The following is a 27,786-nucleotide window of genomic DNA, read 5'->3' as shown; positions in this document are numbered from 1 at the left end:
CACATGCGCAGATGGCCTTGGATCAGTTCCTGGGGTAACAGCTTGTGTAATAGCTTCACTGTATTTTTTTCTTGGACTAGGTTAAACAATAGTTTCAATTTTCAATTCAACAGTTGATGTTGCAAACTTTTCATTGCAGAGATTTTTACTTTTGATTTTGATTTTAATAATTGTTATTATGAAAGTGCTGTGCTGAAGCTGAAGTGATTAGTTTTCAATTATTGACAAAATGTGTTGTGTGCATGAACTATTTATGAAGTTTTGAGTGCTCACTTCTAGGCCTACGTTACTTATTTTAGCGAATTTCCCTATAGGGAAAGTAGCTTTTACCGTAGGTGGCATGGTTAGACCTAGGCCCAAGACCGATTTACTTTTCCATTTTGATGTCCCCAGAGGCCAAAAACACAATTTGTTCAAATGTTTATATATGTATATATACTATATGTGTCCGTGAAAGCAATAACTTGAGTAATTTTTGTCCGATTTTGATTAAATTTGGTTTCAAGGTGTAAGGTGGGATAAACTTGAAAGAGTTCGCGAAACAGCATGATCGGACCATGAGGTTTTACGGAGGGTTTTATTGGGTAAAAATTCGTTTTTCTCATTTTTTACCATCAAAACACAAAATTTCCCAATTTCTCTCTAGACCTTTTTAAAGATCAAACGTGTTTTTGTACGGATATTGGTAACAGAGAAAATTTAAAAAAAATTAATTTAAAATTCCCATGTTATTCTTATGGAGAATATTGGAAAGTTTGTAGTTTGCTTGTTTTGATTAAACTTGGCAAATTTATTTATTTTATACTAAACTATTAATGTTTTACTAAAAAACAAACTTTATTAGTTTCCTTGTAGCAGTAAACCTAGGTACTCGTTAAACCTAATGTTATTTAAATAGATTTAATTGAAAATCATTTCAGACAAATGGAAATTCACTTTGTCGGCAGATTTGCTGCGGCGAGGGTATTTTTATTTCGAATTTCTCAAGAAAGTATGATTGTTAAAAAGGCCTAGGTTAGGTTGAGTTGTGTGTGACTTAGTTAAAGAGTGAATTGTAGGCCCAACCTTGAGTTAGTTGGGCCTTTCAGTTGAGTTTAGGCATGAAACATCTAACAAATTCAGAAATCTATTTGGTATTTTTATTTCTCACTTTTCGTAGCTATAGTTACAATATCCAAGTTGAGGTATTTATTGAGATCAACGTGACCACGGGAACCTATAGATTTGTATATCACAAGAAACTAAATTTTTAGCTGAAAACAAAATCGTTTTAATAACGGTGCAAAAATGTTTTTGATCTCACAGATATTAACGGAACTATGGCTGTTAAAAAAAGCTTTGTTTACTTTTGTTAATTGGCTAACTTACTATTTGTCATCCGATATTGCCTACGATATTTTTTCCTCGCCATAAACTACATGTATTTTGTACATTCTAAGTGATTATAACATAGTAAATATTAGATTATTAGACTTACTTTTAACCTGAAAATAACGGTGCAAAGATTTCTCCGAGATTACGAATATTATCTAGGGTAGTTTAAATTTTTGATGTATTAATTTATTTTATTTACACTAGAGGTCGTCTAGTGGTCGAAAACTCATCAAAAAATAATGTAATGTTCAGACTTCTCTATTTTCACCTCACGCTGTAAATGAAACATGTGATGACTGTGTAGCAGTCTTTCATTTGTTTTGATTTTCTGTTTATATATCGTTGTTATTTTGTCACCAGCATGCCAACCCATTAGACCGATGTTAATTTTTTTTTATTCAGTTTTTGTTAATTTTCTAGCCTATTATAATTTATAAAGGGTGTCTGCAAATCTACAGGAAATATATTTCTAACAGTATGCATAGATTTTCCCTGCGATGCACAAGAGCCGAGAAAAAAGGTTTTTGAATAAACATGCTTGCCTATTTATTTATAAAAGATTCTTGTCTGCATTCATGCCGCATTACGGTTTATACGCGAAAACGAAATGAAATGAAAATACAAAAACTGAAGAAGATAGGAGAATAAGTTAATGCAAAGGTGTTCAAAGTGCATGCGTTACAAACATATAAAACACAACTTGAGCACTGAATATTTCAGAATAGGCCTATCAGATCTTATTTAGACATGTGAGGAAGGCAAGCGGGCTTTATTCATAGCTGTATTTTGTGTTTTGAAGTTAGGTTAGATTAGGAAAGTAAAGTGTAGGTAATAGTGAACCGACTTGATTATTTATATTACACACAGGCTAATTGTGTATTTAAAATAGTGACTTAAACACAAGACTTAAACACAACGAAATGCCAATTTCAAAAATGATTGGATTTTTGAAATCGTTATTTTGTTGTGTTTTGTTTTTGCGCCATCATTTTCTGCTAAAAATCTAGTTTCTATCCTGATAATTAGACCAATTCGTATATACCAAGGCAAAATTGTGGTTCGGATTCCACTATAAACTGTAGGTCCCTTAGTTGCCATTAGCTGTATGGGCTATTAATTAACAGCTGTGTCTAAGGAATATATCGGCCTTAGTCACTAACAAGACTACAAGATCGCGCCACTCATCCTACACTCATCTCCATTCATACTTGGCTTAAAATACCTAGTTTGTATGGTCACCATTTCATAGAAAAGTATTAAAAGTAAAGTATTAAAGTATAAAAATATATCTACATATATAGGTTCCCATGGTCACGTTAATCACAATAATTACAGAAATAATTTTGTATACCGTATTGAAGCGTTGTTGTATGCCTAACCGTTACGGATAAAATTCAAAAATGTGTATATGGTACAAAAAATTCCCACGTTATTATTAAGGAGAATAAATAAACTGTTGTAGTTTGTTTGTTTATGGATATATTTTAATAAAATTTGGCAAGTTTGTTTATTTTATACGAAGCTATCAAAATTTCAATAGAAACACACCTTATTACTTTCACTAAAGCAGCAAACCTAAGTAATGATTAAGATTAATGTTATTTGAATGGACATAAATCTGGCAATATAAAGGGAATATTTTAGTGGAAATCTAGCAAGGTAAATGGGAATTTGCTTAGTCTGCAGGTTTGCTAAAGCGGTGGTATTTTTATTTATAGTTATTTGGTTACTTTTTCCTGAGCTAACCTTTTCATTCTGCCACAAAGTTAGCTGCAAATTCATGGACCAAAGAGATATGTGTTAAAGAATAAGCGGTATGGTACAATTGACATTTGCTTCCTACAATCATTTTGGGGTGTGTTTCAACGAATTTTTAAAGTAGATTTAAAGAACCGCGTTGTATCCTCTGCATTCTCATCCCGTTGCGAAGCACGGACAGATCAACTAGTTATGATAAATGTACTACTATTGATCTATTGATAATTGTAAAACTTGTTAGTGTGTCCCTAATATTAAGGCACAATCCTAGACCTATTGCAACAAGTTTGGGTGACTATTATGTTAGCTGAGATAAATGGTTTCATTTTTAATTCTTGACTACTAAGTAGTTTTAGTTTGATCTCTTATTCCTTTGTTTATTTTTCAACATATAGATTGCAGCCTTTACAAGCTTAGTTACAAATGTTTAAAATAATACTTTCAAATTGATATTTTTTAATCAAAAGTATAAACTTTTCCAAGAAGTTTGTTCTTATTAGGTCTATTATAGAGTGCGTTGTCTTATTCCTTGTCGGAAATTATCTGTTGGATGTTAAATATGTAGACAACTCCATTATGGCGTATGAAATTAATGTTACAAATATTAGAATAATCGGAAACTGATAGGTAAGGTATGAGAAATTTAATTTGTAATAAAACAATATCAATGATTAATTGGAATAAAATTAAACTATTTCACGTTTTAAAATTTAATTTCACAGAAACTGTTTATCATTGATTTACGGGAAAAAACAAAGCATGATGTTAAAAATAACTGTCCCTTCCTTAAATTTAAATATTTCCAAGCACTCACCCAAAACAAAAGCTGTCCAGAAAATCATGATTAAGGACCGACTCATTTACACCAACAGGAAAACAGCAGTTAATCCAAGCAAAACACCCACTCAATACTGAAGAACTGAGAACTAGAATATTCAAGGTTATGTCCAAAGTTCCCCCACTCTTATATTTTGTTGTTTGCTGCCAATATTCCTTCCAGGTATGTTGAATGGATTGTCCAATGTAACCCTAACAGGAAAGTGAATTTGTTTCACTGGAGAACCTTTTCCAGGTGAATGAACTTTCTCGCCCTCCATTGGAATTTGTCAACTGGAGCAATTAAGTGGAACGATGCATTTATTTCTGGAAATTGTATTGCGTATTTAGCTTGAAAATAAGTTGGCAACACTTAAAGATATTACGACTACGATCAGCTGGTGAAGCGTGTCTCATTTCGTTCAATGTTTGGATTCAACCATTATTCAACCTAACCTAAAAACGTGTTGTACAGTGTTTGAAAGACTAATTATATATACGAGTAATGTCCAGTGGTCGAAACTCGACCAAAAATATGTAATGTACTCACTTTTATATTTTCACCCCACACTGTAAATAAAACATGTGATTGGAGTTTCTTCCATTTGTTTTGATTTCCTGTTTATATTTCGTTGTTATTTCGTCACCAGCATGGCAACGCATAAGATCCATGTTAATTTTTTCAACTCTTTAAACTCATTTTTTGTGCTTATCTTTGAGCCTATTTAAATTTATAAAGGGATTCTGCACACCTACAGGAAAATAGCTTTCTAACGGTATGCGTAGATTTTCCCTACGATGCACACGAGCTGAGAAAAAAGGTTTTAAAGAAACATGCTTGCCTATTAATATATAGATAGATGCTTTATAGTAACTGTAGGGAAGGTATAACGTATAACGCGAGTGCAAACTACCTTTGCCCACGAGTTACACAAATAACTATTTCCTACAGTTAGTTACCTGACAAAATGGGCTTTCTTGTAATGAATATAGCACGCAAAGTAGCTTATTGCTGCATTTACTTACTTTTGCCGCACTCATTTCTTGCAGCACTCCAGCATTCCAACCAAACGACAAAACAGTATGCTTTCATTAGGCACGTAATACGCTTAAGCTTGAAAATAAGTTGGCAACACTATAAGATACTACGACTACGATCAGCTGTTGCAGTGTTTCCCATTTCGTTCAATGCTTGGATAGTTACACACACAAATAACTATTGTTTAAAATCTTCTTCAAATAAAAATGCAATGAATCATGTACGCTAAAATGTGTATTTCTATTTTATTATATCAAGGTGAAGTATGGTAAATCTATTTACATCATACTACACAGAAACTGGTACTTTTCTATCCGTATTAATAGACTGGAAACTTGCCCTTTGCCGTGTGTTTACGGAAAGTAACGTAATGTATGAAATAAACAGCTAACTGCTTCGGCCTATTTTATTTTCTGAAATATAAAAATATTATAATTTATGTTATATCTTAAAACAATTGTGTTATGCGTTTAAAATGTGCTATTTTTTCTTTGTAGTATGATGCAAAGTATCATACGTTACCCGCCCAGTAAGATTTATCGTACTTGCAAAACACCACTTACCGGGCTTGTAACGTATAATACCTATACTGTTTTTTGTGTATTGTGATGATTAACATTCAACTGATCAACATCTTTTCGGGCATCAGAAAAGTGGTTTTATTAATTTTACTCTTAGGATGAAAAAACAAAATAAACAATAGGCCTACGATTAGACATAGCAAAACGTGATTTCTTAAGTATCCAACAACTTGACTAACAGACGAGTTGTTTCCAAAAAAGTATAAAGTGGTAGGTAAATCATTATTTTTCAACGTGAAAAAAGGTACGTTTATAAAATAAAACAATAGGTAGACTAAGATTGTAGTTGATAGTAGGATAAATGTTGACAAATCTAATAATACCTCTATAGTAATAGTAGGTGTAAAATGGGCGTTCTGAAACTCCATTAAAAATAGGGAAAAGTCCATTTTGTTTTAAGAATTCAGTTTTAACCGGTGAGCCCAGGCTGTGGAACGGTGTAGATGGTTGAGTGTAATTCTCCACGGTTCGTTGCGTAGGTTAACGTTGTAGGAAGGTATAATTAACTTATGATTATGCTTAAAATAAGTAATTGTGCTATCTTGACCATGTTTGCTTTGAGTAATTATTCGGACATGCTTGTTAATTTTGGGATGTGATCGTATGAGTAGTTAGTTTTTAAAAGATTTAATAATAAGTAAGTGTTGATGTGTTAGCTATAATTGTGGATGGGTTGGTGCAGTGGCCATCGCTTCGGCCTTCCAAACTCGTGGTCTGGGTTCGATTCTGCAACTCATTAAGGTGAGTGAATGAATGTAGTTTATTTTTATCAATTTATTAATTTATTTCCAAGAGGATTGGATGTATGAATTGAAAATTGTAGTAATAAGAACCGTTATTTGTTGTGATACCATTTTGTTTTATTATACTTACTTTTTTATACTTTATACTGTTTTATGAAATGAAATGGTGAGTATAAAAAGTAGGTATTTAAGCCAAGTATAAATTTAAATGAGTGTAGGATGATTGGCGCGATCTTGTAGTGTTGTTAGTAACTAAGGCCGACTTATTCCTTAGAAACAGCTGTTAATTAATAGCCCATACAGCTGGTTATACATGGTGTTTGGTGCAATTAAAAATATTGCAATAAAAATATGCAATTTGGAAAGTTATTTCTCACTCCTACCGGCGACAGCCATTTTAGGATTTTTCAAAAATTCTTTACATTTCCAAAAAAATATAATTCTATTTCAACTTTTAGCGAACATATTCATATTTTCAATGGCTTTTTAGAATCTGGATTAATATTCTATTAAAAAACTTATATTTTGTTACAGCCAAATCTATATAACACCTTGTTACTTTGGCTTAAATAGCAAATAAAAATATAAAAAAAATAAATGAAAAAGGCGTCACAACTTGCTTAGGAAAATCTTTTTACGCCTTGCTAAAAACTGTCAAATAGTATAAAAAACGTCTATACATTTTAAGCTTTAAAATTATATACAACATGTTACATTTTATGACCGCCTAAGGGGAGGCATATTTCGATAAGTATAAGATAGCTTTGTCAATAACTGTCATTATTTAAAAAATTCATTTCGTTAAAGTAATGTGCAAAATGTAGCTGTATAGTTAAGTATACCCTAAGTAAACTTATAAAATATTACAGCCCAAACTTGAGGTAGTGCATTTAATTCCAGCTGTAACTAGAAATATTTATAAAATACACAAGTTAGTTGTAATAACAAAAACTGATAACCTATTGGTATTTTAATTTTTTTACTAAACAAAACTTAAAATTCAGGGTAGTATCGTAAATCAATTTAAAACAGGCAAAAGAACATACAAAATCTGCACCTTAAAAATCTTAAATATGTGGTAAAAAACCTGTTTTAAGAGTCCTTGGGGCCTAGACATTATCCTACTATATCCTACTAATATTATAAATGAGAAAGTTTGGATGTATGGATGTATGTATGTTTGTGACAAGTAAACGCGAAAAGTACTGGTCGGATTGGGCTGAAATTTGGCATGATGATAGCTCACATTCCCGATTAACATATAGGCATATTCTTATCTCAAAAATCCTTTTGGGCTCCGCCCCAGTGGCTCTGCAGATCCCCATGTTAACCTTATAAGTATTCATACTTAAAGGGAATTAAAGAATTTAGCTAGCTGTTTCATCTAAAAGAGTTGGTTCTATGATATGCAAAAGCATTGAAAATTTTTAATATTTACCAACAGGATGCAGCACTATTATTTTTTTCATTATTTATGAAACAGCTAATTTGAACTATGCAGCAACAAAAACTGTGATACACAATGAGAAATGTCAAAGTAGAATTGTTTACAGTTATGTTTATGTTTTTAATTTCATGAATAATTTATGATATTTTGCGAATTTGAATAATCTATCTTTCTCTATTGTGTACTGCACAGTGGTAGAACATTATGGCTATGGAAGATGTGTAATACTATAGCATACCGTAAATTTTTGGAAGCAAATTTTCTCAAACCGTGTCTTCTCACATTGCAAACTCAAAGATGGAGTCATGAGTCAGCGCTCAGATAAGACGCATCGTTCTGTGACAGTGCTCCGATCTTGATAACGATTCTAATATTCGCGTTTAAACGCGTGCCAGTAGTAGTGAGTTTCCTAGACATTTTGCGGGATTTTAATTTCGCTTTTCTATTTTTTATTGATATTTCAGCTATTTTTCACTTTAAGATGTCAAGCTGTGGTTTTTGTGTAAAAACGATAACATCGAAACAGTTAAAGGTGTGCTGCAGTGACTGTAAACGCGAGTTTCACGCCGCTTGCATGAAAATGGCCAAGGCCGACGTCGAGTGCATCACCGCTGATGGCATTCCCTGGAGGTGTCAACCCTGCGGAGAAACACGCCGGAAGAGCATGAGATTTGAAGCTGAGGCTGAAGAGGGTAAGCTCACCTTACATGATCTAATGACAAAAATTACTGAGATAGCTGACAACCAGAAAACTCAAGAGGTAAATTTTAATAAATCATATGAGGCGCTGAATGAAAAATTGGAGAAGAATATCAAAATTAACATGGAACAAAGGACAACGATTGAAAACAGCTTAAGGTTAATTAATGAACTTATTCAGGAAAACAAAAGTTTGAATAAAAAAGTACTAGAATTAGAGCAAAAAGTCGAAGACATGGAACAGTATTCGCGGGCGAACACACTTGAAATCCATGGAATCCCTTATCAGAAAGGTGAAGATGTCATTGGAGTTGTTAAGGAGGTGGGAAAGGCTCTAGATCTAAATATCGCAGATACAATGATCGATGCATGCCATCGTTTGGGAAAGGACTTGGGGCCTAACAATAAACCACCCGGAATTATTGTCAAGTTCGTCAGACGATCTGACAAAGAAGAAATGCTTCGTAAACGGCGGATAAAGAACACACTATCTACGAGACACCTAAACCTTGCGATGGACCAGCCAGTCTACATCAATGAGGCGCTGTCACCTGCCAGACGGAGGCTGTTCGCGGCGGCGAGGCAGGTCAAGCGGGACAAACACTACAAGTACCTGTGGGTGAGGGGAGGCAAGATCTTCCTGCGAAAAGAAGAGTCGGCGGCTGTGATTCACGTTAGGTGTCAGGCTGACTTGGATAAGCTGTAAGTCGAACTAGATTTTTGTTTCTGATAGTAAAATGAAATTTTTTTTATATGTGATAAATAATTGCAACTTCTATAAAATTTGAATTTGTCACGGAAATAATTTTTCCAATTAGTTTTATTCCTGAAAGTTTGTATTTTTATATATGTTATAATATGAAACAAAATAATATACAGCAGATAGAATAAGTAACTAGACGTAACTACGTTTTTTTCATTTAAATATGTTTTCTTTATATTAAAATGTAACAGATGACTGAAATGTTTTCAATATTACATCAAAATATTAGAAGTTTAAGGAGAAATTTTGATTTATTTTTGACTGACCTAACTGTTAATAATTTAATGCCAGATCTGATAATATTAACTGAAATTTGGATTTACTCTGATGAAATAGACCTTTATAAAATTCCAAACTATGATTTGTTTATAAAATGCAATGATGAATATAGATCAGGTGGAGTTGCAGTATATACTAAAAAGTTAATGTTTAATGTAAACTATATTGATTTGGAATGCAGCTCAGCTGATGTAGTATTTTTATCCTTTAACTTCTCAGATATGACTTTTCATTTAATTGCAATATACAGATTATTAAATGAAACAATAGATACTTTTGTAAATGAATTTAAACAAATATTCAATAAGCATAAGGTTTTACAAAAAAGTAAAAATTTATTTTGGGTCGGAGATTTAAATATTAATATAATTGAAGAGAATACAACTTTCTCCATTGACAGTTATATCTCATTAATGGCTGTTAATGGTTTGGAGTGTCTTATAAGGGAGCCGACAAGAGTTACGGATATTTCTGCAACTTGTATTGACCACTGCTATGTGCGGGTATCAAGTAAAAACATGATATCTGTGTATGCGTCGGTTATTCATGCCGGCCACACAGACCATGCCATGTGCCGAGTGGACGTGCAGGTGGTGAATGGTGGGAGGGGGGGAGGTGGACTAGCCGTGTCCTCTCCGTCCACCACGAGATACCGCACGGACTTTGGTCTGCTCAGACAGTGTCTGGGTAGAGAGGACTGGGCTAATGTATACAGTCAAACTGATGTGTCGGCAGCTTTTGACTCATTTCTAAATATTTTTCTAAATTATGAATCTGGATGCAAAGTAGTAGTAAATAGTAACAGAAATAATAAATTAAAGTTTCTAAAACCTTGGATGAGTCAGTACATTTGTTTAAAAATCAAGAGAAGAAATAATATTTTTAGCCAAGTCCGAAAGCATCCAAATAATGAGAGGTTGAGGAACTATTACAACATGTATAGAAATAATTTACAAAAGGAAATAAAGGCCCTGAAAGACAATTACTATAAGCAAAGATTTCAAAATTGTCAGGGTAATTCAAAAGCAACTTGGAGGGTTTTAAATGAGCTAACGGGTCAATCAAAGAGCCAAGAAAATAATTTACAATTAGAAATAGGTAGTATTACTGTTGAGGACCCAAAAGTTGTATCGAATGAATTTAATGATTTTTTTATAGGTTTGGTTGAAAATCTGAAATTAAATAATTCTGTACCTGATTATTTCCTCTCACTGGAGTATAATCAATTTTTTCCTTGCAAAAGTGAAGTTAAATCTTTTTTTATAGATGAAGTAAGACGTGATGAACTTGTGTCTGTAATTAATAGCTTGAAAAACAACAAAAGTCCAGGAATAGATGGTGTTAGTGCAAATTTAATAAAAGAGGTTTCAGAACAGATTTTGGATGTTCTTTTATTTTTAATTAATTTTAGTTTCCAAGGTGGTGTTTTTCCCACCAAACTGAAGACTGCAGTTGTGATACCTATTTTCAAAAGTGGATCAAAATTGCAGTGTAATAATTATCGTCCAATATCTTTGTTGTCATGTTTCTCTAAGATTTTTGAGAAGCTAATGAAGAAAAAGCTTTTACATTTTCTCAGTTATACTAATTTTTTTAGTATTCATCAATTTGGCTTCAGATCAAATCTAAATACAGAACATGCTCTTTTAAATTTTCTACAAAATATTTATGATGGACTGAATAAGGGTGAATGTGTGAGTGGTTTATTTTTAGATATCAAGAAAGCTTTTGATACGGTTGATCATGAAATTTTATTAAATAAATTGTACAAATGTGGGATAAGGGGTATTGCTCAAAATTGGTTCAGAAGCTACTTAATTTATCGGCAACAATGTGTAAAAATTAATTCAGTTATGAGTGAAATGGGAGTAGTGAGAAGTGGTGTTCCCCAAGGTTCAGTCCTTGGGGCAATTTTGTTCATAATTTACATAAATGATTTATGTAATGCAAAATTTTATGGAAGATTAACATCTTTCGCGGACGACACAGCTCTTTGCTACACAGGACACAATTGGAATGCAATAGAATTGGCAATGACCAAAGATCTCAGGGCACTGCAGTGGTGGTTCTCCACCAACCACATGCTGCTCAGTGCTGAAAAAACCAAATTCATAAATTTCAATCTCAGGAAAGAAATTGTTTTTTCAAATGAAATCATTTATCATTCTGCTGATTGTATCAGTAAGCAAAATGTGTGTACTGATAAATGTGAGATTGTCAGACAAACAAACAATATAAAATATCTGGGGATCCTTTTGGATAGTGAAGTTAATTGGAAAGTACACATAACTAATTTGAAAAATAAAATCAACAGTATTTTGAGGTATTTTTATTTTCTTAAGGATATGACCAGTGAACAAGTGTTACGTACTCTGTATTTTTCTTTGGTTCAGAGCAGAATTGAATATGGAATAATCTTTTGGGGGAATGCGTATCACACTCACTTAAATCCAATCATCATTCAGCAAAAACATTTAGTAAGATTAATTTCACGTAAAGGCAAATTTGAATCATCTCTTCCACTATTTATCAATAAAAGAATTCTTCCATTAAAGTATCTTTTTGTTTATAAAGTTTTAAAGATGTTTTACAGTAAAAGTGGAAATATGATTCCTAATGACAATACCTATCGAAATAAACTTAGGAATGCGGAAAAGTTTTTACTACCACGACCAAACAATACATTCTTTACCAAATCATACAGTTTTTTAGCACCGAAAATGTTTAATCTCCTACCTAATAACATAAAGAATGTAAATAGAGGCAACCTTTTTGCCGCTAAATTGAAAAAATGGTTGTTAAGTTTAGAGGAAATTGACTATTTATTTTTGATTATAAAATAGGTTCAATGTAGATAAGCTTATCAATGTAGATACAGAGATAAGGGCGCACTTTGGCAAGCTCTGCCACTCAGGGACTAAGCATTGCATGCTATGGGCTATGAAGGCACTTGTGTCCGAGCCGCCTGGTGGCAGAGTGCGGTGCGCGGTTTGATATTTTCAAACCTTAGTTTTTTTAGTTACATTATTATGTTTTATCATTTATAGTATTACGTTTTTATTATGGCACCTTATTATGTATAGAGATCTCAATTTTTTAATTTACAATTCTGATTATTTTGTCTGATCGCTGTCTTTCATTTATTTTTTTGGTTATTTTATAATGAAGGAACCCCCAAACAGGCTTTGCCTCGGGGGCCCTACATTTTCTCCCAATAAATTGCACAAAAAAGAGAATTAAATTAAAACCATGTAGGTATAATTCTTAAGTTTTTTTATTATATTAATATTGTTGTGAATAAGCCAGTGTTTTTTTCTTCTTAGTCAGTCTGACACGTGGGACATTTAGTTTTAATAGAATATTATATCAATTTCTTTTTATTGTGTTGTGCGTTGTAATTTTGATCATTGTAATTCTTGTATTACTGGGAGAAAATAAATATTCTTATTCTTATTCTTATTCTTATTCTTATTCTTACTTATTTTATACTTATTTGCCAACCCCGTACGAAGGACGGGTACTCTGCTAGTAACTCATAAAACAATTACAATAGTAAGAAGAATTTGTAATCCCACAGTGAACTAGACATTTAAATTACAATTACTTTGGTATCTCAAAAAATATTTTGACATGGTAAATAACTGTTCAGCGACTGGTTGAAATTAACAAAATTAACATTGCTCTTAGCCTCCATGGACTCCCTTAGAAAACAATTTCAAAACTAGAAACAAAATTTCTGATCTCCCAGTGTACTTGATATATAAATTACAATCACTTTGGTATCTGAATATTTTTGGATGGTAAATACCCTTTAAAAGCTTTTTGAAATAATCCAAGATGGCCGCTATCCTCCAAGGACTCTTAATGCCTGATGCATGTTCTTGATACACATATTTCTAGATTTTTTGCAGCTCACCTTACCTCCATTCTTACAAAACTTAGATTTAGGTCAAATTTTAAATAGGAATTATACAAATGTCAAAAAGGTAGCACTCCTCTTAATTACACAAATGATGTAAGAGACTTAGTTTTATGGATTTTTGCTCGAGACATACCCGTTGAATGGTCAGCCAGATGTTATGCCCTGATAGTATGCCTAAGGAATTATTTTTTTGGGGATTCCTATCAAGTGAATTTTATCGATGTATACAGAGCAGAGTAGCTGAGAAAGCTGTTGAATTGATCGTAGCTGTATAAAATTTCAGAGGAACCCTTTCCTTTGAGATTATTTGCAGCAATAAAGAAGAGCTGAAAAACTTTCAGTTTAAACCACATACATTATTTAGTGAGTCGGTGGCTCAGTCGGTAGCGTCGCGGACTTCGGGCCCAAGTCAGCAATGTCATGGGTTCGGATCCTGATCACTCTATCCAAATCACCGGATCCGAAAACATTCTATCAGTACAGATCACCTTTGTACTGTACCGGCTCACTCCTTGATTTGCTGTAAACGATCCACGCACGGGCGGTTAGTCTATGTGGACGGGCATATGCAAGGTTAAAAGAGGCCACCAACCTCTTAAAAAAAATAAATAAATAAATTCTCAATGTGCAGCTTTTCATAATTTTTGTTTGTTTAAATTAAATAAAATTATACCACCCTGTATTTTTATTGTTTAGTAAAATAACTTAATTTGCAAATTATTTTTATGTCCAGTATTTTCCCTTTAAATATTTCTGACTTATGTATCTATAAAATACTCTACTTTTACCTGGTATTCAATGCACTACGACTAGTTTGAGCTGTACTAGAATATTATATACTATAGTATACTGGTATGGTATACCGCTCGCTTTGCTCTCAATCTTACATTAAAAAGTAATTGTGTCAATGAGTCAATTTGAAAAGCCTTGAAGTGAGATTGGTAGCCAATTCACACACTTTGGTTTTACACCTTGTTCACATGAGGACGTTAGACGCCGGTTTGAGCACTCGTTAGGGAAATGTGGTACCGTACACATGACAGCGGAAGACGTGGAAGACTACGTCCTCATGTGATTTATTTATTTATTTATTTTACATTCCAACGGACAGCTCCATTTTGATATTTCGTACAAATTAGTGCAATACAAACAAGACTTTCTTAAAGCTAGTTATACAATAATGTTGAGTGAAAACAAAGAATTAGAATCAATTGATAACAACAAAAAATAGAAACGGCAACAAGATGGCAAAAGGACAGCGGTTGCAACAAAACAAGTGAAAATAAACAAAACAAATCAGTAAAAGCGTTACAATGGATAACAATAATAAATTTGATTTGAGTAGATAACAATAATAATTAACAAAAAATAGATTTTTTTGATCCAGGTGTAAAACCAGTGTGTGTGTGAATCGGCTACCAATCTCACTTCAAGGCTTTTCAAGTTAACTCAATGAGACAATTAATTGCTGTTTTAATGTAAAATAATCGGATTTAAAATGCATATCCTATAGGCCTATGATAGGATAAAAGAAATAGGTGGTCACGTGAAATTTCTTATTTACAAGATGATTTCTACCATTAAACCACCAGAATTTGTATTTAGGCGTGTAAACTAGCTATTCTGAATTATATTAAGTTTTAATTGACTACACGATTCCCTTACGAAGGACAGGCCAACAATTTTTAATTTGGGTTAAAATACGCACCTAGGTGAAGGTGGTGTCCCCATCTCAATTATTGATGATTGAGAATTTATTGATAACTGAACACAATGCATGTAATAAAGTTATAATAAAAGTAGTCAACTACTGTTCATATGGACTAACCGATTGTCTTCAGGAATATAACTTAACAGTAAGAAGTGTAGTATTTATGCAAATAAAAATTAGTTTGGGGAAAACAGTATAATATTTGTATAAATACCATGTCTCTTTTTCGTTGTTAAGTAATAAATATCGTTAAATAATCCAAATCTATATCTATGGTTGAATATAAATACATTATAGCATTTTAATGAAGCTATTTACTGCTTTGCTGTTTAGCTCTATAATTGCATCATTTACTACACAGTACAAAGTAGCAATTGGATGGCAACATGAGCCAGCAAATAGGCGAATTATCCAAATTGCTACCTATTGTTGTGGCATTCCCAGTTATAATGGTCTAAATATCCACTGTAAAGAGTGGACATCAATTGACTACGTTACATCATTGATAAATTTAATAATTATATGAATTTTATAAAATAAAAATATTTTTTATTGCTTATTATCATATTATTGCTACTACATATTTCAAAATATCGAGGAGAGCTATAACACAAAACACTAAAAAGTATTTTTTTGTGAATTTTTTTAATCATTCATTGTAAAACCTAATCGAAGAATTCTTTATGTGGTGGTTCAGGGTCCCTATTTTTGAATTGGTTGACTGTTAAGTTGAGTGTTAAGTCACTCGATTTCCAATAGTTTTGTATTAGTGAATTTCCCTATCCCTATAGGGAAATTTGCTAAAATATTGAAATGAATAGTGAATACTCAACTAGTGAATACCAACTCACTTCTCAACTGTTGGATTTCAAAAATACCAAATCCTGTTGTTGGTTGAGATGAGTGTTGACGATTGACTCAACTCTCAACCATATCAAAAATAGGTCCCCAAGATGTGAAGCTTGATGTCCACTGGAATAGAAAATACTGTATTTGAAATTTACAAAAAAAAGGAAAAGTATCAGTAAATTGATTAGGGTAAAATTAGGGTTGGGATCCTTTACCAAGCTTAAATCTCACAAAAAATGTATCAAAGGATTCTGGATTTTATTCTGGATTGGCTTGAATATTAAAGCAGACTATGGACTGAAATTTGACAGTTTTTACTCAAAGAAGACATTCAGTAGTTAAATTAACCTGTCATGGACTATGCTACTGTTGAACTTCTATTTCTCCTCTAAGTATTTCATACAGTGATGGTAATGCTGACAAAAGACGAGATAGTGTACAATAAGTTCTCTATTAGTTTGGCTTGGCTTAATAGATAGTTCATAAGAAATAAAGTATAATTACATCAGCACATTCTATTCTTGACTTAATTAGACTATCATTTTTTTACAAAACATTTTTACCAACTTTCTTTAGATTGAAAATGGATTGTTTTCTTGATACTTTAATACTTTTAATACTTTAAAATAGTTTGTATAGAGTAAAAGCTTTGACATACACACGGCCAAATAAAATTAATCAAATTAAACAACTCAATAAAATTTATTTACTATAAATTATTAAATAAATAAACTCAATAATAAACTATATACAAAGATTTCATGTGTGAACAAGAATAAACCATCAAATGTTGCAGACTCAATGGGTCCTTTAATTGTTTGCAAACACAAAATTCATTTTCTGTTCTTAACCATTTATACATTGGTGAATCTGGTCAATAAATGGAAGATCAATTAACAGAACAAACCTTGTGTTTGAAATGTAAAGATTACATCAGTTGCAGTTTAAGATATTTATTTGTATAACTATAGAACTTCAGTATTCTCGGAGCAAAAATAAACTTTAATAAAGAATAAGAAGAGAAAAAGCAAAATGAATACAACTACTGAAAAATTTACTTTAATTGTTTCAAGATTCAAACGGGACGGGTGGGTACTAATTCCTCTTAAAAACAAAAGCCTCTTTAGTCCAGTAAAAAGGTATTTTGGGGTAGAAAGTTTATAGGTAGGCCTAATTTTTTTTGTACCACCTTTTACAGTGAGAGTAAACTTTAAAAGTGAGTGTAAAAAGTTAGAGGAACTGACCACATTGAATAAACAAAATAACATTTTCAGACAACAATACAATCAGCTGATTAGTTTGTAAACAAGTATGTTGACTTTCACCACAGCTTATTTAAAAGGTTTTGACTGTGAGTTTTAAAGACAGTAAAAAGGTGAGCAATTTTTAAGCCATCCTAATGATTGATAATTAATAAAAAAGCACACTTTTTGGGTTATATAATACTAGTGTACCTGTTGCTCGAATTCGAGCAATTGCGAAGCATTACAGGCGACTCAAAGATTATGGAAATACTCACGTTCTACACAACAGTTGGATATAATCAAAATCTTTTGTAAATATCTTATCTTTTTTCAAAAAGCTGATCTTGTTTTTTTAGTGTTTTTAGGGTAAAAAAAAAAACATTATTTCTATTTCTTCTACTTTGGTTGTGTTCTATGACTTTTTCTATGTTTCCATTGTTTGCAAATCGCTTATTTCAATGATTGATCAAGAAATGTAGCACAGTGTTCAGTTCAGTTTTATTCAGTTTTATTTTTAGCCTGTATCAAGTTGTCCAGGATTTCTCGCTCTTTTCCATTGTAATAATTACACCAACCCAAATTTCGTCTACAGATGCAATATGCGAAAGAATATCACCTACGTACAATCTCCAAGAAGTGGTAAAAAATGCAGAAACCAACCCATACAATAGATATAAGTTAACTCCATAAAAAATAATTTTAAAAGTTACTATGTGATATTAGGATTTTCCACTGATTTGGTAATAGAACCATTATAATGCAAAACATTACACGATGCAGAAGAAAATCAATTTTAAAATCAGAAAAATCCATTGCAAATACTGTACTTCATTTTGACAATTTCAATAAATCACAATTTAAATATTAACAGCTGTTGCATTAAAAAGCAGTGTAGAGTTATGCATATGGTCGTAATGTAAACAAATCTGAAGAGGCAACTTTAAAGGCTTCTGGGGCAGAGCTCCAAGGGAATTTACCTCTTTCCTCTTTTGATGGCTCATCTACAGACCAAGACCTTTCTTTAGAGACCCCTACCAAGATTCTACGCCCAGCCGTTCTCTCAAATTAGCTGTGACAAAAACCCCATTTTCCTCCATAAGAATAACATGGGATGGGAATTTAAAGGCCACGGGGACAGAGCCCCAAGGGAATTCACCATGTTTCTCTTTTGATGGCTCATCTACAGACCAAGACCTTTCTTTAGACACCTCTACCGAGTTTCTACGCCCAGCCGTTCTCTCAAAATAGCTGTGACAAAGAAAAACAGTTTCAAATTAATATATAGATTTTATTATTGTTTGAAATAATCTTTAAAAAAATCTTGTAAAATCATATAAAAATAAGCAAAGCAGATGGAGACTGTTGCATTGTTGTGGTAGACTTAGACCGCATGCCTCGGCATGCACTACGTTTAACCTCCAGCGGTCACGTATTACTAAAGCTGCCATATCTCAGTTAATATTCATTCAACCTTAAAGATTAAGGTGTCAATCGATTTGTAATTAAATTTTCTTAAAAACGTTATCATTGTAAAGTGTTTGTAAATTCAACGGTTTTTAGTTATTTAAGAAACAAAATTCTTAATAGCCGCCATTTTGTTTTGTGAATTTTAAAAATATTCAAAATTTGTTTGTAGCTTTGTCTAGTTGTCATAAATGTTTTGGCAAAGTTTTAATTTCGTATCTCTCACCACTTTTTAGAAAACAATGAATAAGCGAAAAAAAATTGCGACTGTGCGAGTAACTAAGGACTTCCGGTCAATTTAAATATGATATTTGGATTTGTTTCTTACCCAGGAACAATACCCTAAAATATCCGACCCAAATTCTGTAACACCCTAATATTTTCTAAGTGCATTCAAGCATAGATTTTTTACAAAAAATTTAAAACATATCATAAATTCATCATCTTTTTCAAACCACAAAAACTTGCCATTCAGTGGAAAACAATTTTAAAATCATAAATAATAATTTAAACACTCCATTTTGACAGATTCCGTAAATAAATGCTCCTAACACTAACCTTTCTAATACAATTTTAATATTAACAGCTGCTTCGTTAAAAGTAGTGTAAAATTACGATATGGTCATATTGTAAAAAAATCTGCTAAGGGAACTTTAAAGGCCTCTGGGGCCGAGCCCCAAGGGAATTTACCTTGTTTTCTTTTGATGGCTCATCTACAGACCGAGACCTTTTTTAGACACCCATACTAAGTTTCTACGCCCAGCCGTTCTCTCAAATTAGCTGTGGAAAAAACCCCGTTTTTTTCCTCCATAAGAAGCACATTAACATGGGAAGAGAATTTTAAAGGCCACTGCGGCAAATCCCTCAGGGAATTTACCTCGTTTCTCTTTCGATGGTTCATCTACAGACCAAGACCTATCTTCAGACACCTCTACCGAGTTTCTACACCCAGCCGTTCTCTCAAATTAGCTGTTTTAAGAAAAACAGTTTCAAATTAATGTATAGATTTTATTTGGGTGCTGAACACGAATCTGAAGTTGTACAACAAAATTTATTTCCGCAAATATGAGAAAATTTTAAAAAATTTAAAAATCGTTATAGTCTAAGCAAACTAAAAACAACAAACATAGGGATCGTTAAAAAATTACAAGAAAACGTTTGGTGGCTTTATTTTGTAGTGTTTGGTGTGCATAGTGACATAGAATAGACTAAAAATTTGCCAAAATCGTTGCACGGGAAACCTATAAAATCTTGAATAATAATGGCGGCTTTCTCAATATTGGACAAATTAAAAAAAAAAAAATACCACATCCATTTTTATACACATTTTACAAGAAATTGACTTGAAACCACAGCCAATATTAGGCGGTTAGTACTTCATTTAATAGGGAACGCGTTTTTTGCCGCCATCTTGGATCCAATATATTGGGTATAAATAATAAATGTTTTTAAATGCAATGATAGTGTTGTGACACATCATTAAATACTAGATCTTCACGCAGATTTCAATGCCAAAATCCGTTTTTAGATATCTCTTTTCGTTGTAAAGATATATTCAAACGATATGTGTAGCACCCCCAAAAATGTAAAGTAAGAATTAAAAAACAATTACCCATACACTTTCCACTTCACTTCAACCCCTTTTCAACCCCATTTGACTGGACTAATTCAAGAAATGCTTGAATATTTCAGATTGACGAAGTTGCTGTTCTTTAACTTACAGAGTATTGATATTAAATCAGCGTTTATTTAACACAATGCACCATGTTTGTCTACTTAGGTAATATTTAACTTTCTGTAGCCTTCAAGAAATTTCAAATCTTTCATCTAAGTTTTTTGTATGTAGCATCAACGAAAAAGAAAATGACACGATAAATACATTCTATATTTTTAAATTAGAAATAATCCAGTCCATGTATATTGACAGTCTTGTAAACAACCGTGGGAATACTTCATTATAACACCCGTGCGTAGCTACCACTCCTATCAAGACATAGGTGTCCTTAATCTTGAGCATCAGAGGGCTGCCAGCATCACCCTGCAAACCAAAAATTAATATCAATAAGTATATCAAACATTCTTTGGTAAAAAATTAAATAATTTATTGTCGTGCGCCAGGATGGTTGGCAATGACGAACAACAATTATGAATACTATTCTTTATTAAACACAAGTTGTATTATCATACTTTTAAATAAATTCAAATATTTTCACAGTGTTACATAATTACACTAAATTATCATACTTTATTATTGTTACTTTAAAATAAACCAACAGCATCATGGCTGAGTGAGCTCTCTGATATTCGAGAAAGGTTTGTGGGTAAGTCCTAAGTTTTGTCGGTAGCTAGAAATTTATAAGTTAAAACATTACAATAAGTACTACTGAACTTGGCTGATTAAGCAGTAACCCGAGGGACTACTTACAACTCAGAAGGTGAGTGCTGCCAGCAGGAGGCTATGGAAGAGAATGATCTCTTCTTCAGCTAAAAACCTATGAGTTGCAAAAATCCCCTCTCTTAGTTTCGCCATAATCTACATTGCCATATTTGGTAAATCCTTGAAATAAACGATTCCTATTGGTTAGTCTATTCGAGGACAACAACAGGATGCTCATATCTGTAAGTAAGCGCGTGGCGACTGATAATCATAACTGGACCAACTATCCTTTTAAATAAAATTATTTAAACAATATTAAACTTTAGAAAAATATAATTTATATAATTTATATTAAAACCAATCTAAATAAATTCCAACTAAAATTTGAATATATATCTATATATAGTGATGACAGCATCACATTATGATAGTTGCTAAAGAACCAAGCTAAGAATGTTTATAAGGCAAAATATAAGACAATTTGTTTTGTTTTCTCAGTAAAAACAAGTTAGTTCTTAGGCGTCGTAACTGTTGTGGTTAACTTCAATAATACCCTGCAGGATAAACAGCTCATAAAAGTTACTATGTTAGCGTTAGTCATATCAGACTATTTTTTGTGTGTTAAAAAAATTGTTGGATTGGGAAAATGACGTATAAGTCTCCTTTAAATTGTCTGCTAAGATATGCTTTTTCAATATTAAAATGCAACTGTAGTGACTTGGCCAATAACTAAAAATGCATTTATTCTTAAAGCATGGTAAAACTTTCAAATTTCTATGCTAGAATAAAAAAAATAAATAAACATAAATAAAAAAACATCAGTTTTTCGGGACATAGCTTGAGTGATTTGTAGTTACTGTAAATAAAACTAATTTCTTCATAGAATAACCATCCTCATAGACCAACTGAGGATGGTTACAAGAGGATACAATTTTAATGTAGGTTTTTTAGTATTTAGAAGAAGAAAAAACCTATTAACTTATATCAAATATGTAGGCTGTTGATAACAACAAGAACATTTTTTTTTATTCAATAACTAATGTCAATGCCAAACCCCAAAGCCACAGAACCCAAGTCCACTTTATCTTCAGACCACAACCTTATCGCTCTATCCATGTCTATTATCCACCACAGACGGTTACCTGCTCTTTCTCTAAAATTTCAATTATAAATTAAAAGATATGTAATTAAGGGAGATGAAGGTAAATCGTGTGTGAAAGTTTTATTTGAAGATTTGGTCAGTTTTTCTCATATCAGCCTACACAAGATTTAAAATTAATCAAAACCAAAATGGTGGTATCCACTACTTACCAGATTTAAGTCATTACTTAAAGGCCATAAAAGTTGAATTTTGTTTCTAAAAGCGTTGGCGGATATGTAACTATTATATGCAACAGATGTAAAGATTAAATGTTTCTATTTTGTGTCCTATTCCCATTGCAAAGCACGGGGTACAACAGCTAGTACTATTATAAAATTGAGTTGGTGTCTGTCTGTCTGTCTGTCTGGGCAGCTATCAGCAGTCACAACTAAAGTACTAAACCGATACAGCCAAAATTAAGCACAAAGTTGGTCCACATATCTAGGAACGCCATAGGCCTATTCACTTCCCTGAGTTCTTCTTGGGCTACGCCCCTTGGATGTCCAAAGTTTTGAGGCGAGGTTTCAAGAAGTAAATATTAATTGGTCTCCATGGAAGCATGAGAAAATGTACAATGTTTACCTTTGCTTTGACATTTCAATGTAAACATCAGAACTGCCAAATATTTCACAATTAAAGACAGCTGATCCAAAGACATAAAATATAATATTTTATACAACTATAAAATTGGTTAATTTATTCTTAAACGTTGTCATATTATATTAATTATTTATTCCAAAAATATGTCATTGAAAATTAAAATGAAAAATATTCTACTGTATAAACGTTGCTGTATCCCCCCAGGCTCTGCTTTTGATTTAATTAAGTGTCCAAGTTATGAAAAGAATGTTATTGATATATTTTTAACTAATCAGTTGGACAGTTAATTACAATGCAGGTTATACTTTCTGTATAAATTTGGTGGCTTTTTGTTAAATATAGGTCCGTCTTCATACTGCTTTGGTTATCTCTTATGTACTGTAGGCGAGTGCCCTCTATGAGAACATTAGATGTCAACCACACACTGCAAAGTGAGCTTTTCAGACCTAAGTAGCAAGCTAAAATCCCTCTCTTGACGCCAACCAGTACGACACGTACTAACTACTATAGCATTGTTAAATTATTTTTACGATATGTTCTATTTTAGGCGTGTTTAAATTAGGTGCCCCAACCAAAGTCTCCGGTTGGGAACATAAGAGTGTACTTAACGACGTATCTAGAATGGATTCACGTTTAACACTATTAGTTTTTGAAAATAAAAAAAAAACAAAGATTTATTTGGCCAGGTGGTGCTCTGTTTTCAGCTTTAAAATAGCTGTGACATCTATACAGGTAGCATCATTGTAGCTAGGGAAGTCACTTCTTTTGTCTCTTACTATGCACATAAGAATCTAACTTGAATCCTCCGAGCTCTCGCCCCTAAAAATATCTGCCACAGTTTTAAAAGATTATGCAAATGGGTTAGCATTGTGATCCTATTTCCTGCATATATGTTTTCATTGCATTTTTTGTTTGAATTGTTTTACATGCGCTGTTGGGTTCCACTGCCAACGTTGTACTTATAGATATGTGCGTATTCAGGATCATGACCTTCTTAAAGAATTATATTACCTACTCGGTGGTAAAACATGTCATGGATCTTGCAATTTTAGATCCCCTTTGTGAACCTCTCGTCAAAATGAGCTTCAGAGCTGACCATGGCAAAGGCGGAATTGAATCGACGAATTTTATCTAGATAATTTCTGGATTCAAGCTTCACAGCCCTGTTTTCAGATTGGGAGTTTCCAAAAAGTTCCTGAAAGTATGGTGAATTACGAAAATGTCGCAAATGATGTAAACAAACCTTTCATTTATGGCAATAAAGAGTACAAATTGAACTGTCTCGGCCAGTCTTTTCTTGCTTAAAATGTAAGCCACCACAATGTAAAAATATAACGTTCATTTGTCCGAGATTGTATGTATCACCACGGCGGTACTGCCATTCAGTATCCGTCAAATTGGGAGGTTCAATGCAAGTGGTCTAGTTTCCGTTCCCTCCAGCCACTCATGCACAGTTTTTTGTCTTACTGATGGCATTTAATTTGAAATTTAGATAAAATATGAAACTTAACCAATCAACAGAAAACACTACAAAGGAATGTTGATACACATTGTAAATTACATGATAATATGGTAATGTAACGGGTAACTGCACTGTGAATAATCACTTTCAAACATTCACTTAATCACACCGAACTGTAACCAAAACTACATGATAATTCAGTAAAATACAATGTAAGTTAAATAAATTCAACTATTACAAACAATTTGTTGTCAGGTCTTGCTAGGAAACTTTTTATTTATGAACCAGACTTGTTTCAATAAAAATATAAAATTCCGGCTTTGCGCTGGATGTAATAAGACCTACTTACTTTCCGTGTCCGGAAATCAGACTTCGCTTTTCCAAAAATTAACTACCGATATGGCTTCTTGTCATTCGCTTTTAAAATATCATCTAATGTGCAAGACTGGTCTAGGCGTGGACAGATCAGCAGATGGCCAGGATCCTGAACAGCACCACACGCACACAAGATGTTTTCTTCGTCTGGTAAAAGACCCCATTTCTGCATGTTTGTCTTGCATTTTGGTACCTCGACCCTGATTCGATTTGGGGTCTTCCACACCGTGTAATGCAGGCCTCCACCAAGAGCCAGTTCCTCCCTGGCTGGTATGGGAGGGTTAGTCAACGTGGCCTCCCACCTTGCCACCCGATTGCTTGAGAGTGATCCATCCAGGACTCGTGTCCGTGATAAAAAGCTCTTTCTGGACCGAAGCTGTCGCTCTGCAGGTTGGTGGCCATGTAATGGGTGACAAGGGACTGTCTCTTGCTTAGTCCTTTCTGCGCCGGCAGCGACATCACGTCGGATTGATGGAGGGGCGATCCCTATGATAGGATAGAATTTGTATACTGGGGTTGGTTTCAAACACCCAGTTACAATCCGAGCCATGCCATTGACTGCAATGTCAACCTTTTATTGCATGTGACGATGCATTCCATACTGGTGCAGCGAACTCCGCAGCCGACACACTGAGCGCTAAAGCTGAGGTTCTGAGGACATTAAGGTTAGCACCCCAGCATCTGCTGGTGAGCTTCCTGATGATATTATTCCTCGCTGAGACTTTACCTCTTGTTGCAATACAAAAAAGGGGATCATGTATGTGCCTTAAATGTCAGTGTGCGGTCCAGTATGACACCAAGATATTTGGGTGTAGGACAATGCTATAGACGGTCTCCCCGCCACCTCACATTCAACTTGTTTAGGTGAAAGGCACAAACTTGGGTCTTAGCAGGGTTCAGCTTGAGGTGATTTGCGTCATAGTACTGGGAAAGTTCATTAAGAGTCACAGTCAGCTTCTGTTCCACCTCTTCAAAACTCCTACCTTGTGCCGCCACCGCTGTATTATCGGCATATATATACTGACGTGTAGCGTTTGGCAACGGTTGGTTGTTAGTGTATATGTTATAAAGAGCTGGGGCTAAGATGCTACCCTGAGGCAATCCATTTCTTTGATTCCTCCATCTACTTTTCTTGCCTTGAAGGGACACGAAAAACCACCTGGAAGAAAAGTGCTTATCATTGAATTCAGCTGATAGTCTTTGGTAATGCTGTACACTTTTCCCAAGAGTCTTCGATGGTTTACGGAATCGTAGGCAGTTTTTAAATCTACAAAAGCGACACCCGTGATCTGTTTTCTCTCAAACCCATCCTCAATGAGCTGGGTCAGGTTTGAAACTTGGCCACAACAAGACTTACCTGATCGAAAGCCTGCCTGTTGTGGAATGATCTTTTGTTCCAGAAAATCGCCGATTCGATTGAGTATAAGACGTTCTAAGATTTTATATGTGTGGCAAAAGAGAGAAAGAGGTCGAAAGTTCTTAGGATCGTTTGGATCTTTTCCAGGTTTGAGCAGTGCAGCCACACGAGCTTTTTTCCATGCCTTTGGTATATGCATTTGGCTTACAGACATGTTCATGAGGCTCAACAACCATTTCATGGCATTTTTACCTAGGTTCTTTAGTTGTTCCAACTCTGATCTCGTCAATACCTGGAGCTCTATTAGTCTTTAAGCTTGTAATGACCAGCTTAAGCACGGACATGGTGAATGGTTCTCCCAGGAAGTGATTCTCACTAGTCTCATCACGCACAACAGGCTCCCGGTATTTTCTTCCATAGGTTTTGCCATTTAAAAGAAGGTTGGTAGCGACTTGATCGGCAGTAACTGTTGTAAAATTGTCTTTTGGTTTTGTCGCATTAGTACGGTGTGTACACAAAAAAAAGCTGCACTTTTTGATTGAGATATGGCACTTTCAGTGGTCATAGCTGATACCAAAAGGGAACTTTTCAGATAGGGAGCCACTTCAAATTCCGTGTAGGACACCAAAATGGCGGCCATTAAAGATGGCCGCCATATGCTCTCGTACTGTTGCACAATATTTGTTGTATCTCATCTTCTAATGGTCTGATTTCAATAATTATTTTTTTATATTAAAGCTGTTTTGTAGAGGAAACTTTTTTATATTTGACATTTAACTGTAAAACCTAATCGTTCTGCAGAATCTTTATAAAAACTAAAAGAATAATATTTTATGAAAGTTTTAGTCAGTAACATTATAGTTGTCCTAATAATAATCAGATTTTTATGAAATTTGGTATAAACACGTATACCTACATTTATACTAAACAAGTTTTCGAACCAGCATGACCGGACCATAAGAACGGCGAATTATGGGGGTTTTATGGGGTAAAAATCGGTTTTTACCATTGTCGAACCTAAACACATAAAATTTTGCAATTTCTTTCCAAACCATTATTTTGTAGAGCTTAAAAAAAGAAATAATTTAGTATACTGAAGCACTGTTGTATGCCTAACGGTTACAGAGAAAATTAAAAACAAGCGTAAATTAAAAAAAATCCCATGTTATTCTTATGGAGTAAATTTACACTGTTGTGGTTTACTTGTTTATGCTGATTAAATTGGTAAAATTTATTTATTTAATCCTATGCTACTAACGTTTGGTCAAAAAACACTATTTACCTTCCCCGTAGCAGCAAACCTAAGCACTCGTTAAATCTAATGTTATTTTTAAATTGGGAATAAATATGTCTTATTTATGGAAAATTTGAGTGAAAATGTAATCAGACAAGTTGAAATTCGCTTATTCTGCAGGTTTTCTGCAGGGGGGTGTTTCTATTTCGTACCATTTGTTTCATTCTGTATTATTGTGGCGTTTCGCTTTTTTCGTGTCTCTAACAGTCAACTGACAAATGTAAGTGTATTTGCTCCTATTAAAAAAATTGGTCCAATTTTGAACCAAAAACAGTTCTCACCCCAATAATACTGACATAAAAATTATGTTGAACTATTTTCTAGGGCTTTTATTGTAAGCCATAACAGAAGGTTGGATTTGGAAAAACTTTTTTCAACACGAAAAATACCAGTGCACCATCATCGCTTTCTTCAAATGACGTTCTTAGATCATGTCAAAAATCTCAGCTATTGAAAATCCTTGAAGAAACCGTTGACCAACCACAATTTGA

At 33.4% G+C, this 27,786-nt stretch overlaps 1 protein-coding gene across 1 annotated transcript in view; it reads right to left on the bottom strand.

Annotated features, from left to right (window-relative positions):
- Nucleotides 1–20,555: 20,555 nt before the first annotated feature.
- LOC128983115 (venom protease-like) overlaps nucleotides 20,556–27,786 on the bottom strand; it is a 39,015-nt gene continuing 31,784 nt past the window's right edge. The window contains exon 9 of the mRNA XM_054402281.1: nucleotides 20,556–20,727. Within this exon, the coding sequence (XP_054258256.1) occupies nucleotides 20,572–20,727 (156 nt within the window). The 3' untranslated portion in view covers nucleotides 20,556–20,571. The remainder of the gene's footprint in view (nucleotides 20,728–27,786) is intronic.

The sequence above is a fragment of the Macrosteles quadrilineatus genome, unplaced genomic scaffold, assembly GCF_028750875.1.
Source record: "Macrosteles quadrilineatus isolate MER2022 unplaced genomic scaffold, UCM_ALF_1.0 Scaffold_1__1_contigs__length_201487025, whole genome shotgun sequence".
NCBI lineage: Eukaryota > Metazoa > Arthropoda > Insecta > Hemiptera > Cicadellidae > Macrosteles > Macrosteles quadrilineatus.
The sequence above is the reverse complement of the archived record's forward strand: the minus strand, read 5'-3'. Positions and strand labels throughout refer to the sequence as shown.